Below are 20,222 nucleotides of genomic sequence, written 5' to 3'. Positions count from 1 at the left end.
ATTTAAAACTATCCTTGACTGGCAAGTCAACTAGGCTTAAGCGCTTAGTCGGAAGGAACCCAAATTGAGAAAGTATTTCTTTGTAAGTGACTAAACCCTCACATTTTACATTGTTTATGCAATGTGGAAAAGAGAGAAAAAAACGGTACCAACGAAGTTGTTTTTATAAAATGTGGAAGTTTTTGGTTTGTAGTGTGTATAAACTTTATAATGTGGTAAAGTTCTTGCAGATCGCGATTTGTTTTGTGCAGTTATTTTTGATGCAACTGACCTACCATAAATATTTACTGGGACACAAACATAAAATTAGTCAATATCTTGTAGGTGGTACAAAGAAGCTTCACCAATATTTTGCTCAATGTTTTTATTTTAACCAAATCTGGGAATAATATTACAACGAGTTTGTTACGAATCTTTAAGATTTAAATAACAAAATGTATTTCTTGATAATTTCCAATAATTTTAATAAATCCCGAACTACACGTTCATTATTTTTTATTACAGTGTGACGTAGTTTCCGCTGGACGATGGGTTATAAATATTTCCAGGTCAGTATTCTATAATCTCACTTTCTCTGCACCCGGGTTCTTCTGTCTGAACGAAATACACGTGTGTTCACACACACCAGTTTTTCTTTAGTGTTTGCCAATGTCGCGTTTTTAACCCCTCTCCACAGCACAGTTTGGATTTGCAGGTTACGTGGTTTCAAGTTTTGGTGTTATCAGAGCGATATTTAAGGTAAAAAACGACTAAATTTGACGCTTTGTTGTGAACGTTTTGAGGGTTTGATATTTTTCGTTCGCCATGACAGTTTGGGGAGTGAACACATGTCACAACGCATGTACATTCGTCCCATTGCGCCCGGCCGTACCGTCTGTAAACTGAAGTATTGTTATTGTACATCTAGTCTATTTCCTTGTAATGTTAGTGTGTCTCTCAGGTTTGCAGGTCGGAAAAGTTTCCGTATGGCGCCACCACTTTTTCATTCGATATGAAATAATATAGTATCTAATTTACCTCAATGATATATCCCTTTTTATATAAATGAGTGAAAAAGTGGTGGCATATATCAACCGATGCCCTAATTATCTTCATTTTTTAGTATGAAGTATGCAAACATATATTAAAACTTGATGGACATTGAAATGTTCACACCACATACCGATCTTTGATGACTTCAACTGGCCCCATTTGTTTTGAGTTTTTCCTGTTTTCGCAGCGAACAAGAAAGTATGGTTTCCCGGTAAAGCCATACATGGTAGAAACATCTACAGTGACTACAAGTGTTCTGTGAGACTCTGTGTATGACTCTATAGCCAGCAGTTGTCTTCATTTTAATTTAAAATAAAAAGTGTGAATAATTATTGCCTTTCATTTCAAATCTGATTTTTATTTAGTTTTGTTTTTCTCTCTTTTCTTAATATTTATAATACAGCATTTAATTAAACAGTGATAATTGAATCAACAAGCTGATGTTTGAATTTTAATATTTATATTTATAATAATATTGATATGAGGGTTAAAAAATAAAAATCTCCAAAAATATATAAAAATATCTTCAAATGATATATAAGGCACACAGCTTCTTTAAGCCTCTGTATTTTTTTTCCAGAATGATCAGCAAAATATATTCAGCCACATGATTTGATCATCATGAATTGTGAATTGAAATAGTGTTTAATTAAACTTTTTCGTGGGCAATTTTTTTGATATGGCCTCAACATTATGACATATTTTTGTACCTTGTGTAAATGCCTAAAATACCAAACTTTTTGCATTTACAAGTGCAAATAACCAGTGGAGCCTTAATTGTTTCTAAGTTTTGATCAAGGGAGAAGAGACTCTTTGCTTGGCAAGTCAAACCACAAATTTTTTATCTAGGGACTGTTTCTACGCACACAGAGAGGTAAAAGATTTGCCACGATTTTAGGGACACCTCGAAAACAGGACCTCCTACGATACTTACTTGAATCCACCGACGCCATCGCACAACTGGGGAGGAGACTGTGGTTCTGGTCACTGGGGCAGACAGCTTAGATAAGGAATCTTTAGGAATTTGTCCACATGTCGCTTGAAATTGAACTTTTTTTTTAATGAAGACAAAATACATGTGATTGCTTTTCAATTATGTTTTTTTTTAAAGCCTTTTTATATTTTCCTCGTCCCTTCCCCCCAAAACTACTAAACAAGCAAGTCTAGGAGGCAATACAGAAAAGTTTTCGTATGGCGCCACCACCTTTTCATTCGATATGAAATAATATATTATCTAATTTACCTCAATGAGACCCCCCTACCCTATCCCTTTTTGTAAAAATGAGGGGAAAAGTGGTGGCTCCTTACGGAGAGTTATCCGGCAATTTGTATTTCGGCTTTTCCTGTCCACAAATTTGGGAACAAAGGTAATTATCGACTGCCACTTCATCTCACATAAATGTTGTTCCTTTGCAGCAGAAAGTTCAACAGACTATCGCACTGGCCTGGGTGAGACAATTTGCCCCACTCTGGACTCCCTCTGCTTCTTGGCCAAAGCCCCACATGTGGCTTAGCATCAGGAAGTGGGACGATTTTCCGAATAGAACTAGCATTATTTTGACTCCCCCCCCCCCCCCCCCCATTTGTCACATACATTTGTACCAATTGCTTGATTGTGCTTTGTGGAGAGTAAATTTGATTTTGTGCAAGCTCATTTTTGTGTAATTTTATAAAGAATCTGCTGACAATTACTCAATTACGTCTTTGTCACTGTCTGCAAGATTACTGATGCGCTTAAGTCCAATTCATTCATGTACTTCATCACGTAAAGAGTGAAAGCGAAGTTAATTTCCTTGCGTCATAATTTTAAAGCGGTGCGTATCTGATTGTTTGTCAACAACAGATATTTTGGTTTGCATTTGCTTTTATGTGAAGTGTGAATCGAGCTGTACACATGGCTTTTTTTAAATTTTAGTTTACCATCTGGAGAAAAAGCTGAATTATGCAGAGCTGCCAACCTTCACCAATTAAAAAGTCTGCATTCCTGAAGCCAAAAATCAGCCTCTCCTTAAAAAACATTAACCGTTTCTGTCTCTTTGTATATTATGAAAAACAAAATAATAATGACCAATGCTTAATTTTGCACATCAAACAGATATGCCTAACCACCAGGCCTGACAAGTTAAAAACAAATTTTATTTAGAGGAAGTTATCAACTTGTTAGGCTTCACAGAGTACTTTTTTTTGTAGCAGAAGCAATTGGCTCTAAGTGTAGTCTTACAAAAAGTGTAGCATTATGTTACATTTTCTATTTCCATGTAGAATTGAACCTTATGAATGGCAGAAAACCGATCAGACTTTCTCTGTTTCTATTTGGCAACATAATTTTGTACATTATGTGCTTATAAATATGGAGCCAACTTCATGGCACTGCTCGCAACAGGTTTGTCTGCACTGATGGGGTAGGGTCTATAAGACTTAAACTCTGAAACCCATTTTTGTTTTCCTCCACAGCAAATCTTGCGATCATGTCCCAGGTGACATCCCACCCAGTAGCCAGCGGCCAGATGCCAATGCGCTCCCCGGGATCTGGAGTAGCACTATCTGCTTCCGCTGGTAATAATATGTCGGCAGGCTCAGGGACTGTTGGCCAGATTGTGCAGGGTCCTGCTGGTGCAGCAGGTGCAGGTCCAACTGAGGTAAATATTCTAACTTGGTCCTTTCATTTGAACATCAACTTGGGTTTGAATCCCTACTTGGTAATCAAAGTTGCAAGAAAATACCGTAAGAAAAAACCTCCTTGTTGCACAAACTTCGGTTCCAACTTGAGTTCATATCGCAACCTGGGTTCCAATTCCAACTTGGGTTACAATTCCAGCATGGGGTCCAATCCCAACTTGAGTTCAAATCCCAACTTGTTACGTCCGTGCAAAGGCAAAGTTTTTGACAGGAATTGGTAAAAGGGTGTCAAAATTTGCTGAAAAACTTGGTGTCCAAATTTGTCACTGACAATACATTTACATGTAAATGACGGATAAAACAGCATGTCCAAATTTAAAATGGCGTCCAAAAGACACCCAGATACACCTCTGGCTAACACTAAGTAATACCCAATAATAGGCCATGTCTGAATTAATGTCTTCAACTGTGGCTATGGCTGGCACTCCGAAAACTCCTACTCTTTATCGCTGTCCTTGCAGCCATTAGCCATAGCCGTAGTGGAAGCCACTTAATTCGTGCACAGCAGTCAGCCTGCTGGCAAATGTGCTTTTTCATTGTTTTATTTTGTCTCCAGCCTCAACTTCATAAAGTGTGTTGAATCGGTTTTCAACTAGTGGTTTAAACCCGCCGAGGCCTGGTTCTTGATAATTTACCTCGACTTCGTCTCGGTAAAATGATCAAGAACCAGGCCTCATTGGGATTAAACCACTAGTTGAAAACCTCTTCACCACACATTGATTCCCTTAGTATGTACTCATTTGGATGAAAGTGTCCACATTACCATGACAATACAGAGTTTGCTTCTATTCACATGCAAATGCAGGCCTGATACTTCACAGAGGCAACAAAGGCAATTGCCTCCATTCCCGCTAGTCATTGCCTTGGTGCCCTTGAAATGCTCCAGTAGAAATTTGCAATTTCCTGATAGGGTGCTCTTTACCAAGGAGAAAATGCCTTGGCCCCCTTGCCCTTTCAAAAACGAAGCATATATCCTGCAAATAGATGATCGTGCAAGGGCAGTACACTTGCTTTGATGACTAAATCGAGCATGGTGTTGTTTTTTAAATACACTGTGGGATGATCCTGATAACACGTGGGTTGGAATGTAATGGAATTCAGTATGTTGCAACCATTATCTTGACTTGAAATGCAAGGGTAGTTGGGTCTCCAAAGGTTTTTAAAATGTTATGGGGGCTATTGAAATAGAGAAACTTTCTAATATTTCAAAGATAACTATATAATTTGTACTAAATTCATCCTTTTTCTCCCTCCGATAGTTGAACATGGCAAACACCAAAGAGAAGACACCCATGTGCCATCTCAACGAGCTCGCTCGTTTCAACAAACTACAACCCCAGTATGAGCTCGTGGAAGAGACGGGCCCTGCCCACGAGAAACAATTTACCGTCCGCTTGGTACTTGGCAATCAAAAGTATGAAGCTAAGGTATGTACAGGATGACTTGCATCTTTAATTACATTTGTAAACATAACAGTGCACAGCCACAATTATGGGTACAAAGATAAATTTACCAATGGCGGATTTGAACCAACAACCTCCAGATTAACGTGCTGGCACTCTACCCTAGCCCTATGTTGGCAGTCTCTCTGCTGGCACTCTACTCTAGCCCTATGTTGGCAGTCTCTCTGCTGGCACTCTACTCTAGCCCTATGTTGGCAGTCTCTCTGCTGGCACTCTACTCTAGCCCTATGTTGACAGTCTCTCTGCTGGCACTCTACTCTAGCCCTATGTTGGCAGTCTCTCTGCTGGCACTCTACTCAGCCCTATGTTGGCGGGCGCTCTATAAGTAAAAATGTGCCAGTCGGAATCCATACAATCCTTAACTGCAGTATAGCAAGGGATCATACCAAGTTAGCAATACAACACAGGAAGTGATGAATGTACTTAAATGAAAATGATTGAATAATTATTGCATATTTTGTTTGTTTTTGTAAGTTACTCTCCTGGCTTAGGAAGGGATATCTCTGTAACATAAGATTTCTATAAAGTTTTCTCAGTGGCCAGAATCTGAGAATGTTATTTCTTGTTTGCAGGGGACAAGCATCAAGAAGGCTCAGCACCAAGCAGCTGAACAGGCCTTGCTCAACTGCAACATGCCGGCCCCCAAGCCAAGAAATCCCCGCCTCCAGAAGTCCCCTGTACCCAACCCCAATGCCCTGACAGCAACAGTGGAGCTCAACAGTCAGGCCATGAAGGCTGGCGTCATAATCCAGTACGCACCGATCGGACCCGATCCCGTACCCCACTACAACTACTACCGAGGTGGGCGAGGAGGGCAAGGCTTCCGGCCACCAAGACCCCAGGGACCGGGTAACTCTGGACCAGGAGGCCCAGGGATGCCTGGTCCTGGAGGATCTGGTAATCATGGAGGTATGAGACAACAGGGACCAGGTATGGGGGTTGAACCCCGAGGGCCAGGAGGTCCTGCTGATTTCAGGGGACAAGGACCACCGGGACAACGCCCACAATTTCACCAAAGGTGAGCATCATATTTATTATTCTGCAGCTAAACAGAGCTCATGAACTAATGCTCCTAAACCCAATTTCATAGCTGCTTAAGCACAAAAAGAAGCTAAGCACAACAAAAGTATGCTTGCGAGAGTAAGGTTACTGGCCAAACCACCACGCACATCACAATTTTGTGACTTGCATTCTGCTCATTTTTGCCCAGTAGAAAATTGGTAAGCAGTATGGTTTGCTTATGAAGCTTTAATAATTTGTTTGTGATTTTAGTTCATACTTCTCTTGGTCGAAAATTCAGATATTGAGTAGTCAACACAATTCCGAATACCTGCTCACTTTGAAATGTGATTTGTGACTTTTTATACAATTAGATTTCACAACTCTCGACTTTTAAAGTCACCTGGAAGTGGTATTTTTTCAAAATAAAGCTTTTGTCACTAATATATGTGTTTTGATGAGTGGAATGTGAGTAAACAGTTAACTAAGGTTTTAAAAAATCAGTTCTTATATTATTTACAAATTTAAGAGTAGACCCCGACCCGAGAGGGCGCTGTTCGTGACGTAAATCGAGGCAGACTTTGCCTGTAATGCGTAGAGTAAACACAATTGCAAAGTACATGTACGGACCAAGTCGTGAGTTTGTACGTTTCAAAAAAAAAAAATTTTTTTTTTCCGGCAATGCCAACCAGGTGTATTGCTGCTGAATGCAGAAAAACACTTTTTGAAATGAACCAACTACGACATGGACGTACATGCACTTTGCACGAGTGTTTACTATACGCATTGCAGGCAAAGTCTGCCTCGATTGACGTCACAAAAGGGGTAGGCGGAGTCAGCCCCCCAAACAACTTTATATATTTTTTAAACATATAAATAGTGACAAACAATTACTAAAAAAATTGTTTTATTGTTCGTAAGCATATACTCTTATGTTTGAAAGAAAAACAATTCTATTTCCAAGTGACTTTAATGTATAGCATATACTATTATAGCCTATGGTCGTTTAGTAAAGCCCACTTAAAAACTAACAAACATTATTTGGATTTTTAAAGTAAGTTCATAACTTATATCTTGGTATTTGCAACTAATTTTGTAAAACAAAGTAATAATTGTCACCTCAGATATGGAGGTCCTCGTCCAACGTTCTATGTGAAGGTAACCGTTGGTAATCGTGAGTTTATTGGAGAGGGACGTACTCGCAAAGATGCCCGCCAGAATGCGGCTCTCAAGGCATTGAAGTCAATGGAGGTAGATCCTTTCCCAGAAGTGAAGGATGAGGTAAGTTCTTGGGTTGTTTAGGGATTTTCCCTGCCCATCTACAAAAGAAAGTTTTAGTTTAAGATCAGCACAACAGCAGATCTGGCAACAGCAGGTAGAACATTATCATCTGGAATAGATTACGTTTATCCAGACTCAAGCTCTGGTGTTTCTGATCAGCAGAGTGTGGGTTTGAGTTCTGGTCAAGACACTTGAATTCATAAGCAAGACACTTAACCATGATGCTGCGTCCTTTGGATGGGATTTAAAGCTGTAGGTCCAGTGTGTTATGTATTTATCATAAAGAGAAGAGGTTTTCCTGGTTTAATTGGCAGCATATTGAGCCACAGCGCCTTGTGTTCATAAGCAAGACAATTAACCATTGTTAAGGGAATCCATGTGTGGTGAAGAGGTTTTCAACTAGTGGTTTAATCCCAACGAGGCCTGGTTCTTGATAATTTTACCGAGACGAAGTCGAGGTAAATTATAAAGAACCAGGCCTCGGCGGGTTTAAACCACTAGTTGAAAACCGATTCAACAAACTTTGATTCCCATTCATAAATACCTTTTCGGTCAAAAACATCATCACTTTTTGGTCAAAAAGTAAAATAAAAGCAAAAAATATTAATTGTTAAATGATTTCTTTCAACACAACACCCCTCCAGCTATGAAATGGTAAAGCCCTCCGCCGCCCTCGGTTAAACAACTCCTTATAAGAGAATGCTGTGCGCGTATCGCGTGATGTGGCACAACTGTTTCAGCCGTTGCTCTCGACCAATAGGAATAAAGAAACTGTCTTAAAAGAACAGGTGCAAGGTCGCGTGTCACGCCCATGAATTAACATATTTTACCGGTCATAAACAAAGGTTTATACACACCCACATGACGCACTGTCCACCAATAGGAATAGTGAAACTGTCGTGAGGTATTTATGAATGCTGAGTAATCGGTCACAACACGTCACATTGTGATTTTTCATTGCGTTAAGACTTATTTTATTGTTAACTCTACCAAACTCTAGCCAGTAACGCTCGTTTATTTTGTTCCCTCCAGGCCGTCAGTACCGCTGATCCACCGACCAATTCCAGTAAGTAATTTCATTTAGTATTGATCCTGTTCAATAGAATGAGGACTTCCAGCAATCCACAAATAACTTGTGAATGTAGTGTCCAACTGTTCTATATTTATACAAGGAAACAAATCATTGAACATCTTAAAGGGTCTATGTACTTTTTCCTAACACAAAACACCATGTCCACAGATTTACATTAAACTTACACAGTTTGAAGATTATGATAGTAGAAAGCTTCCCTTGAAATTTTACTTACTGAGGTGCTGTAGTTTTTGAGAAATGACTAAAACAAATAATTTTCGTCTAAGTTTTAGCATGTAAAAACGTTTTAACCAGTTATGCTATGGTTTTGGTATAATGTCATAACTGGTTAATGGGATTTGACATGCTAAAGTAATTTTCGTCTTCCTGAGACGAAAATTATTGTGTGACTTGTTTTACTCATTTCTCAAAAATTTCACAACCTCAGTTAGTAATATTTGCAGGGAAGCTTTCCACTATCATTATCTTCAAACCCTGTAAGTTTAATGTAAATCTGTGGACATTTTGAAAAAGTACCCAAATACTTTAATATTGAGCCTGATGAAGTTGGACCCTCTGCATACTTTCTGTTTGTGCTTTAATTGGTATAACTACTTTTACAAGTTCTTATTTTGTCCAGTTGTCTGAATGTTCTTCAGTTTGTTCTGCTTTGTCTTTTCTCCAACCTTTGTACATTTGATATATTGTGGCCTATCTTTTTATTACTCTTAGGGGCCATTCATAATAGTCAATGTTAAAAAATGTCAATCTTTTTTCGAAATTGTGGGGTGGGTGGGTCAAAAGAAATAACTGAAAATCAAAACACATTTTTTTTTCCATGATAAAATAAAGAAGGCTGCTCGATCTGGTGATGTTTGAGTCCTTTGACCTGGTAAATCTGCATCAATTGAGGCATTACTTTGTTCTTTAGTTTATAGAGTATATTGTGAAGTAAATCAATATTTAAAAATTGAAATTTGGGGTGGGTGGGTTGGTCAAAACAATTTCGAAAAAATATTGAATTTTTTTAACATTGACTATTATGAATGGCCCCTTATGTCAGTAATTGATCTTTACCAAATTAGAAAATGACTTTGTTTTTCTTCGTATCCCTTTGCAGTTAAAGCAGGTGAAGACGAAGACCTCAAGTCTGACATCAGTGTTGTTTATGAGAAAGCTCATCAACATAACATGTCTGTCATCTTCAAGGTCAGTAAAAGTATTTATTTTGATTTGGGTACAAATTGGTCATCTGTGGGTACAAGTTGGTCTTCTTGGATACCAGTTGGTCATCTTGGGTACAAGTTGGTTGATCTGGGTACAAGTTGGTTGATCTGGGTACAAGTTTGTCATCTTGGGTACAAGTATGTCATCTTGGGTACAAGTATGTCATCTTGGGTACAAGTTGGTTATCTTGGGTACAAGATGGTCGATCTGGGTGCAAGTGGGTCATCTTGGGTACAAGTTGGTTGATCTGGGTACAAGTATGTCATCTTGGGTACAAGTATGTCATCTTGGGTACAAGTTGGTTATCTTGGGTACAAGATGGTCGATCTGGGTGCAAGTGGGTCATCTGGGGTACATGTTGTTCATATTGGGTACACATTGGTCAATCTGGACACAAGCGGGTCGTCTTGGGTACAAGTGCATCAGTCATCTTGGGTACAATTGGTTGAATCTGGTTACAAGTTGGTCATCTCGTGTACAAATGGGTCATCTTTAGTACTTTTATTTCATATTGGGTAGAGGCATTTCATGTTGGGTACAAGTGAGTCATCTTGGGTACAAGTGCATCATCTTGGGTACAAAAGGGTAAGACTGGGTGAAAGTTTGCTATCTTGGGTACAAGTTTGTTATCTATTGTCATCTACAGGTGACTGAAGAGAAAGGCCCACCTCATCTGAAAAACTTCAAAGTTGAATGCATTGTTGGTGAGTACAAGACTGATGGTGCTGGTAACTCCAAGAAGAACGCTAAACGTAAAGCCGCAGAGTCCATGGTCAAGAACCTACGCATGCTCCCATCCCTGCCCAAAGTAGAGCGCCCTCGCCCTTACTTTCAGCTGCGCAAGAAGAAGAGCAAATCACTGATCAAGGTAAGATGTTGCATTGAATGTCCAAAAGTGCCTGCCATTTCTCAATGCCTTTTGAAGGTATTATGCAGGATTGGTGGAGCTGGCAAAATAGTCACAGACAGTGGTCATGTTTTGTGTGATTAACAATATACATGAAATAGCAAACCTGTGAGTCGGGTGAAAATAGCAAAAAACTATGTACATGTGTTATGTAACGCATGTAAAAAACATAGTGCACTTATCGAAAAGAGAAGGGGTTCGCCCCGGTGTTCCTGGTCCGATCGGCAGCAAATTGCGCCACAGCACCTTGTAAACTATTACATGGTGCTATCAGAATTAGGTCTCGTAATTCAAACGTAGTCCCACATCTTGCAGGATGTACTGTATGTTATAGCGCCAGCGCCAGGAGCGTCACTGAGTGACGGACGTGTGCACTATATAAGATGCCACAATTATTATGATTATATTAGTATTATTATTATTATTTCAGCATGTAAACACATTGTCTTTAATTTTGGTTGTAACAACCAAAATCAGTTTCTCCATAAAAGAGCATTCTTGTAACAGAAAATAAGGGAATAAAAGGGTAGCGAGGAGTTCTTACACGCCTCTTAAAGCCGGCAGGGTCGAATTGCCGTGTGATAAAGTGCACGGCACACCCTGCAAGGTTTTAAACGGACGTTTAAGAACGAGTCACTACTCTTTTATTCCCATTCATAAATACCCTTTTGTTAAAAAACGAAAACAAAAATACAATCCAGACACTTTGACAGTTGCAAATTCGAGGTTTGAAATAATTGTTTTCACAAACTTTGTGAAGAGTCTGTTGCGCGTGGGTTTTGTGAAACAGATTACGCGCGCGCTTTGAAGTTAATTACGCGCTGTTACTAATAACTATGAATTGCGTTCCGCGTGATAATCTTGCGCGCCTGTGGAAGCCAGCCGGTTATAAACACTGGTCATTATCAACCGTTTAAACACCCCCACGTGACGCGCTCTCCACCAATAGGAGTAGAGAAACTGTCTGGGGTATTTATGGATGAAGACTAATGACTATATTTGTATGTTACAGTCTCGTGCCACCAATCCAGAGTATGAAGCGTCTGGCCTGAACCCCATCAGCCGTCTGGTTCAGATCCTACAAGCCACTAATAAGAAAGAGCCAGTATTCTCCGTTGTAGAGGATCAGACTGTAACTGAGCAGAGTGGAGGAAGGCTAGGGATGCGGACTCGTAGACGGGAATTCACCATGCAGGTAAGAGGCTGCTGTTTAAATAATTTTAATTTTCCATGAAATCGTTGCAATACCTGCTGCTTACAAATAGGATTCAAACTGCCTCCAGCCACTAGGCTAGCTCGGTTGTCTAGCATTTTGTTTGTCCTGCTTCATAATGGTTTGTCACAATAGCTAAAAGTATCGATGATGATGTGTACAGGTCACAGCTGATGGTAAATCATGCACAGGCAAAGGTCCCAAGAAGAAGAACGCCAAGCGAGCCGCTGCTGAGGAAATGCTGAAGGAAATGGGTTACTCCTCCACCTCTCCAGCATCTGCCAATACCCCAGGGAAGTCTGCTCTCAAGAACAATGCAGAGGTTTGTCAACAAACTTCAATCTTATTTTTTGTTTCAAAGAACTTCGATAATTCTTGTAGGCCTTACACTGCCAGGATTTTCAAGTTTTTAAAGTAAAATCTCACTTTGTCTTCATCTGTATACTTTGTCTAATACTATAGGGATTATCATATTCGCTTTGGAGTTTCGGTGACGTCTCAAAAATGCGACAATTTTTTACTGGTTGGAAACTACTTTTATATAGGATAAAAACAATTGAATGGTATACATTGCCATTTCTTAAAAATGTTGCTTTTGATGTTGCTTTAGAGCACTGTGCCCAATTTCATAGAGCTCCTTAATGGCTGATTTTGTGCATACTGTGCGAGTTTCCATTTCATTGTGCATTCACCATGGATTTGCATTGGTGTCATTCATTTTCACACAGTCATCACTGGAAGGTTAACAGGCCTTTTTGTGTGCTTACGGTTAGCCTGAACGTCTGACGTCATTCTTCGAGGCTTGTGAATAACGCCAGAGACCAGGCTCAAAAAATTGCAAAACTGGCGTGTAGTTTGACCTTTGACCTCTGTCGTTTCACATATAGATACGCAGTCAAATTCCATTGCGGACTTGAGAGCAGTGACAATTTGGGCATCTATGTCACTGCACGTGCATTGTATCCAATGGGAATCACTGGATCTAGCGGCAGCGACCTGTCTTTATCCTTGCAGATAAAGACAGGACCCAGTCTAGCTTGCGGTTAGCGTCGCTATGAAATGGAGACTTGTGCAGTTAGCACAAAATCAGCCCTTAAGCAGCTCTATGAAATTGGGCCCAGGATTACAAGTCTAAATTGCGTGATGTGTTGTGTTGTCTTATTGTAGAGTGAAGACGCCAGCGCTGGGGATCGTAAGGTCACCTTTAAGGAGAGTCTGGAGAAGAAAGGTACATTGAACGTAGAAGAATTTGGGGTTGAACAAAGACAAATTGACAAGACAGGGAGTGCAAGTCAGAAGCCGTACAGCCAATACAAATGTCAAGTCCAAGTCTATTGCCGACTTGACTCAATTTAAGTCAGAGTCACCGTGACTAGTGGTGGCTCTTCTCAGAGCCGGTTTGTATTGCTCGACGTTTCAGTCCGAATGTTCTGACCGTCTTCTGGAGAATGCTGGACTCTGCTGTGTGTGTGAGCTTAGACCACATAAAAAAAAAGAAATTGTTGATCGTCCCCGCCCGACCGTTCAAAACCCCCCACCCCATTTATATATATATTTTTTATTATTATAAAAAACATGTCTGGATATCTCTTTATACTTTAACTGCCCAGATTTTTCAGCTGATATTTTTTTCAAAATGTACAGGTTTGAAAAGATGTTTGAAGAAGGTTTTTATTCATGTTGGCAAAGCAAGAACAATTCTTCAAATATTTACTTGGGCTACACTGTGCTTAGTTGTTTGAAAAAGTTTACAGAAATAACATCTAGGAGTTAAATTTGTTTGACAAAACTATTGAAAACATCAAAAACACACAAACCCTCTGTTTTGTAGTGATTGTGATGATTTCTTTATTCTTGATTTCATATTTGGCATGTCAACAAAACTTTTAAAAAACAAAAACAAAAAACAAACCTCCCTCCCTCCCCCATCCGCAAAAAAAAGGACAATCAACAATTTCTTTTAATTATGTGGCCTTATGTAGGGTTGGCTTGCTGAAGCGTGGTTGCTTTTGGCAGTTCTCTGGTGTGAGTAGATTAACTTTGATATTGTTTTCTTTCTCAGGTGTCGATAACAAGAAGATAGAGTCGCCGATACCAGGCCATAAACTTGCCCCAGGTCTGTTCCCCATGATGCCTGGTGTCAATATGACTGCTGGTTTCCCTGGACCAACCAACTCCCAACCAATTCAGAAATCACAACCTCAATCACAATCTACAGGTAAATTAGATTGTACTATTGAGCAGTTGAATTTTTTTTTTTTAATGTATGCATTGCCTTCAACAGTAAAAGAACTCACCAATGTTATCTGTAGACGTCCAAATCTGAAAGTAAATTCAATCTCCAAGATCCATCAAATGATAATGCATTAGAATTATTATTACGTTTAGCAAAGTGTATTTAAATTTCTTTTCTTGCTTAACATCCTCCCCTCTCCCCCAACAGGTTTAAACCTTGCCCCTGGCACCCCTGTGACAGGCTCCTCAAAGAAAATGCCACCCACCGCAGGCACCGTGACCTCCGACATCGCCCGAGAGCTTCTGAGCATCGGGACGTCTCCTACAGCCAACAACATCATGAAGGGACGTCCCGGGAATTACGTGGAGAAGAAGCTGGTACGCCCTCGACAGAAGCTGGAGTTCCTGGCCATTGCGCAGGGACTTCATCTTCAGTTCACCGACTTCCCAGAGGTGAGTTGAAGACGTAATGGCGCATCCTCCTAATGATTCAATTTCATTTTGTTAATTAAAGGCAGTGGACACTATTGGTAAATACTCAAAATAATTATTAGCATAGAACCTTTCTTTGTGACGAGTAACAGGGGGAGGTTGATGGTATAACAATTTTGAAGTGCCATAGTTTTCGAGAAAGTAGTAATTTTCCACGAATTTGATTTCGTGACCTCAGATTTAGAACTTGAGGTCTCGAAATCAACCATCTAAACGCACACAACTTCGTGTGACAAGGGTGTTTTTTCTTTCATTATTATCTTGCAACTTCGACGACCGATTGAGCTCAAATTTTCCCAGGTTTGTTATTTTATGCTTATGTTGACTTCGACGACCGATTGAGCTCAAATTTTCCCAGGTTTGTTATTTTATGCTTATGTTGAGATACACCAACTGTGAAGGCTAGCCTTTGACTATTACCGATGGTGTCCAGTGTCTTTAATTCTGGTTGTGAAGCCAAGGATTTGCAGAATCAGATAAAGATTAGATTTTGGAGGAAAACCCCTGAGAAATATTTCAGGGAAAAACATGCCATCAGGGCCCAATTTCATGACTCAACTTTCGTAAGCAAAGAGTCATTGCTTACGGAAGCAGGGAATTCCGAGCTGACATCCAGCACATCAGCATCAAGAGCAGGTAATTACTAAGCATTCTTCGCTTCAGAGCTAGCGCAGAAATTTGGCGCTTGTTGTTAAAGTATGGAGATTGCAAGCGCAGAATTCGATGGTAAGCAGGTGGCGACTGAAAACCCTATCCACAAACACCATGCTGGCAACCTCTCTGATCGAACATCGGTATCATGTATATATAGAGAGAGCAATATTTATTCTTGTCATTGTGAGTTCAACGGTTAGCTTGGGGATTCGAACCCACAACCTTGTGATAACAGTCTGGACCACTGTGACCAGTATGTGCACTATGGCAAAATATCAACATACAAGATCAGTATTACAGTATCAAATCCTGCCAATAGACAGAAGTCCGTACCAAATTGCCCTATGTTGCCCATCTCATGACCCTTTTTCTGCCCCTGAGAAAAGTTGCTCAGACATTCTAACAAAGTGGCATATCCTTAGTTGTCCACAAGTGCAGGGAATTTAAATGATGTTTGTTTCTTTTTGTATCCCAAGACGAAAGGCAAAGAGCATCTTTCCCTGGTAGCCGTGTCCACTGATCCCAAGCTAGTCTGCCATGGTTCTGGGCCCGATATAGAAGCATCCCATGATGTGGCTGCTTTAGCCGCTCTACACTCCCTGGCCGGAAACGATCAAGATGATGATTCGGCTATAAGATCCCAGAAGTGAGTAGATTGTAGTTGATTGTGGATTGTAAAACTTGTGGATAGTAGACAGGTACAGCCATGTGTAAATCTCCTTTGGGAGGAATGTTGGCTCTGAAGAGACCAGTGTGGTCTTAATTTTTTTAACAGTATACTCTGCTTAACCTTAGGAGAATACAGACAGAGTAAACTGTTCAAACATTGAGACCACACTGCTCTTTTCAGAGCCAACACTTACTCTTAAAGGCAGTGGACACTATTGGTAATAACTCAAAATAAAACCTTACTTGGTTACAAGCAATGGAGAGCTGTTGATAGTATAAAACATTGTGAGAAATGGCTCACTCTGAAGTAACATAGTTTTTTTGAGAAAGAAGTAATTTTCTACGAATTTGATTTCGAAACCTCAAGTTTAGAATTTGAGGTCTCGAAATCAAATATCTGAAAGCACACAAATTAGTGTGACAAGGGTTTATTTTCTTCCATAGTTATCTCGCAACTCTGATGATCAAATTTTCAAAGGTTTGTTATTTTATGCACATGTTGAGATACACCAAGTGAGAAGACTGGTCTTTGACACTTACCAATAGTGTCCATTGTCCTTAAGAGATTAACACAAGGTCGTACTTGCAAGTTTACTACTCTATCAACACTTTGCTCAGTTTTGTAAGCACTGTAGTACTTCCCCTGAGTCCTGTGAACTAAATCCACAGGCATGTTATTCGGGTGGGAATCAAACTGTGATGCTTCCCAGATTGTGTTTTCCGTTTCGGGATTATTCTTCCTGTATGAACATATTTACTCCAGATTTGTTCTGTCATTGCTCAAAAAGGCGACCTCCTTTTGGAAATGAAATTTTCACATTATACACATTTGTTTAGGTTGAAAACAATCCGGTTCAAAAAAACCAAAGGAATCTTTCATGACTTTGACTGTAACTTTTTAATTTTTTTCCCCCTTACAGTTCAAAACGGGGTCAGAATCTGCCCATGAAGTAACTTCTTTGGTAAGTTCCTGACACTACAAACATTTTTAAGTAACTAAAAAAAGCAATTACAGTTGTATTCTTTCCTTGGCTTCAATTTACGTTGTTTCTGCAAAATGTTAGTGACACAAAAGTATACTTCTTTTGTCAAAATTTAGCCAGTAATATTACAAGAATTGTCGTAATGTCTGCTGGATTGCTTTAAGATGTTCCAGACAGCAAAACGAAAAATCACTAGATCCTTGAAAAGTTTTAAATCGAGAATCAAATTTAAGAAGGAAAAAAAGAGGAATTTATTTGTTTTGATGACAGTGACGATGTCATTTATTGTTGGTGTTGAAAATTGGACGGTGCTTCAACCACCTTTGAAAGTAAAGTATGTTTTTAGTGTTTTTTAGAATTTGTATGCATTTTAAGTTGGATAATTGCATGGGTGATTGTGCAAATTGACTTTACACTATGACATCCGGTGCCATACATAACGTGGAGTGTACATACATCCTGTTTCCCTAGGCAATGAAGAGCAAGTTCGAGTGCAAAGATTTAGTAGACTATTGACCGGCAACGTACGCGCAGTGCACACTAAGTCGAATGACTCGTTTGGAAGCCTAGTCAACTATCGTATCACTGGTTCCCTTCCGCGGTTTCGCTATAGTGTCCCCTCTTTACACATGTTAGCATGTTATTGGGACCATGGACAATGATGGCAGAAATCAAGGTCATGAGGCTGGTTCACAGTAGTCAACCAATGGTCGCCCAGCCTCGGTTCTGGTCAAAATAGTCAACCTTTAGTTAACCACAGTGCACACTCGAACTTGCTCATAGTTGCAAGGTTCTAAATTCTAGAGCCCCAGGCAGAAGCCATTTTGTTTCTGTTCATTAAGTGAGGCTTGTGTCAAAAGCTAGACTGGTACCAATTACTTGTTTGATGATGATGGTGTTTGACAACCAGGGAGCCAGACCTAAGTGTAGTCCACATTTTATACTTGTAGTGGATTGTCATATTGTGAAGTGAGTTGCTCATAGAAAGTGGAAATGAAGTGGTAGGCTCTCCAGAAAGAAACAAAAACTCCCAGGTTTAAATTCAGTTTGGCAGAATTTTCCTGGAGAACCTTGGTTAAAGGTGATATGCTGTCACGATCAAAGCAAGCCATTGGCTGTAAATGGAATTATGAAGTCTAAAGCCTGGTTTATACTTCTTGCGAATGTTAGTGTTTTCGCAGCGAATGTTTCGCAGGAACACAGTTCAACTGTTGAATCGCATTCACATTCGCAGGAAGTACGAACCAGGTTTTAGTCAGTGTCTGCACGGAAGCGTTTTCCCTCCATATGGAAAGGGCGCCCTCGTGTGTAGTAAATGGAATAAGAGTTCATAACACCATGTACAGCCACCTGCTGCTCTGACTACCCAGCCCTTTTGAGTCGAGCATTAACTACTTCATTGTCACTTCAAGGCACCATGCTGCGGAGAATGTGGTAGCCACCAGTAGGGGTTCTCTGCTCGAGCTAGGGGACCAGGGCAAAGAGTGAACCTGGTCCGATTAATATCTGGTCAAGTCGCCCCAAATCCAAATGATCTCATAATGCTATTGGATCCGAAGGCTTTGAAACTAAAGGCTGACAGAATGCTAATGTTGTTCATGTCCCAATTTCATAGAGCTGCTTAAGCCTTCAAAGTAGCTAAGCACAACAAAAGTATACTTACCAGATTAAGGTTACCAGCTAAAATACCACTATCACATATACAATTTATGACTGTTATCCTGCTGGTTTCTGCTTAGCAGACCATTGTTAAGCAATATTTTCTGCTTAAGGAGCTCTATGAATTTTGAGTCTTATTATCAAGAAGCTGCATGGACGTTTGGCAGTTACAAATACACAGACTAGATCAACCATATTGTTCTATGCCTCATTGCATTTGTACGTGTGTAGTCGGGGAACTGAACCAGCATGACCCTTCGGTGACCTTTGGATTTTGGGTGACTTGACTCAAGAGGTGTACCACTTTACCAGAAAAAGATTTTTAGGATTCTGAAAAAAAAAGAAAAAAAAAAAAAAAAGGAGATTTAAGTATTTTGCCGTCCCAGAACCCTGAAAATGACCAGAGATTATTTGGTGGTTTAGAAAGCCAATGTTCTCGAGGTAAATTGGTGCAGTGTTTAAATTTGTCAAAATGTTACAAGAACTTGAAGCACATCAGCATGTGATGTCATCGCAGCAACGTTGTAATGCAGATAAAGAATTACTTTTATTTAATTTTGGATGGCTGTGACACCCTACAAGGTGAATAGTTCAGTTCAACAGTGCCAAAAGTTGTTTGGTTTTGGGTTGATTTTAGGGGTCTTGTCAAAACTATTCCAGGATAGGTGGTTGGATAATAATTTTCCAACGTCAAATTGTTGTTGGATTTCTGTCGGTCTATATTTCTATCAGAGACGTGTTTTTACTCGCTGAAAGGCACGTATTTCTCCAATGCACTTAAGACTTACCCTATTCAAATGCACCTCGCTAGGCGCTCTGTGATTTGACTGGCTGATTGAGTGTATAAGCAAAGTTAAAGTTTTTGAGCTATCTGGAAGGTTTGGAGGTTGTTGTTTTCTTTTAAAGTGAGGTCTAAGTCTCTGCTAAGTCTCAGAGGTTTGTTTACAAATACAACCCCGTGCACTGTGAACTTCACTCAGGTTTTCTCTGACACCCCATTTCAAACAACGGCAGGTAAAAAAACCTTGTCCCGGACAGTATTTATCCACTCATTGTCCTGGACTTATTTTGACAATGTTCCTTTTTGTTGCTTTGAACAAAGTACGTCAAAGCAATATGGTCATAGGCACTGTTGCTACTCTGTGTTGCTGTCATGCAACGTTGCTGACTAAGTAACTCACTGCACATTTAATTATTGTAATGGCAATTGTAATGGAAACAAAAATCTCATTTGAGTTCTTGTATTATTTAGTCTTAAAAGCTTATTTGGCCAAAGTTAAACGTTACACGTAATTTTGTAGATGTAGTAATTGATGTTCTTGTACAGTTGACTAAAGAAAGTAATAGCTCCGTTTGAATATTCAACAAAATGAAAAATTGTGTTTTCTAATCGATCCAGAACTTGGCAATATAGCCTTCTGTTGTTTTTCTACCCTAGCATATTGTTACTAACAAATCAAGAATGGCAGAAGTGCACAAGCATGCTAACAGAATATTAGTAGACTAGTTTTTTGCGCAAATTTTAACGCAATTTCTGTAATTTGCATGAACAGTGTTTTGACTGAGAAAAAACAAAATCAGAAGTTTGCTTAAATTTAAAGTAACAAATTTAACAGTTGTCTTTAATTCGAACACGCTTTCAGATGAAAAACATGTT

The 20,222-nt window shown here is 39.6% G+C and overlaps 1 protein-coding gene across 1 annotated transcript; it reads left to right on the top strand.

The window, feature by feature from the left end:
* The first annotated feature begins 547 nt into the window (after nucleotides 1-547).
* On the top strand, nucleotides 548-20,222 carry LOC117300666 (double-stranded RNA-binding protein Staufen homolog 2-like). The gene is made up of 15 exons (XM_033784376.1): nucleotides 548-738; nucleotides 3,487-3,671; nucleotides 4,971-5,138; nucleotides 5,747-6,192; nucleotides 7,298-7,454; nucleotides 8,487-8,520; nucleotides 9,647-9,735; nucleotides 10,400-10,621; nucleotides 11,673-11,855; nucleotides 12,037-12,195; nucleotides 13,041-13,101; nucleotides 13,936-14,091; nucleotides 14,317-14,561; nucleotides 15,731-15,900; nucleotides 16,844-20,222. Exons 2-15 carry the CDS (start codon nucleotides 3,501-3,503, stop codon nucleotides 16,875-16,877), a joined length of 2,295 nt encoding a protein of 764 aa, XP_033640267.1. The 5' UTR covers nucleotides 548-738; nucleotides 3,487-3,500; the 3' UTR covers nucleotides 16,878-20,222.

The sequence above is a fragment of the Asterias rubens genome, chromosome 16 (assembly GCF_902459465.1).
Source record: "Asterias rubens chromosome 16, eAstRub1.3, whole genome shotgun sequence".
Classification (NCBI taxonomy): domain Eukaryota; kingdom Metazoa; phylum Echinodermata; class Asteroidea; order Forcipulatida; family Asteriidae; genus Asterias; species Asterias rubens.
The sequence above is the reverse complement of the archived record's forward strand: the minus strand, read 5'-3'. Positions and strand labels throughout refer to the sequence as shown.

What these genes read in the sequence shown, in the direction of transcription:
- LOC117300666 (XM_033784376.1), top strand. Translation starts at nt 3,501, where the DNA reads ATGTCCCAGGTGACATCCCACCCAGTAGCCAGCGGCCAGATGCCAATG. An exon ending in CGCCCACAATTTCACCAAAG is followed by an intron (nt 6,193 to 7,297) that starts GTGAGCATCATA and finishes TTGTCACCTCAG; the next exon opens with ATATGGAGGTCCTCGTCCAA. An exon ending in TCCCAGAAGTGAAGGATGAG is followed by an intron (nt 7,455 to 8,486) that starts GTAAGTTCTTGG and finishes TGTTCCCTCCAG; the next exon opens with GCCGTCAGTACCGCTGATCC.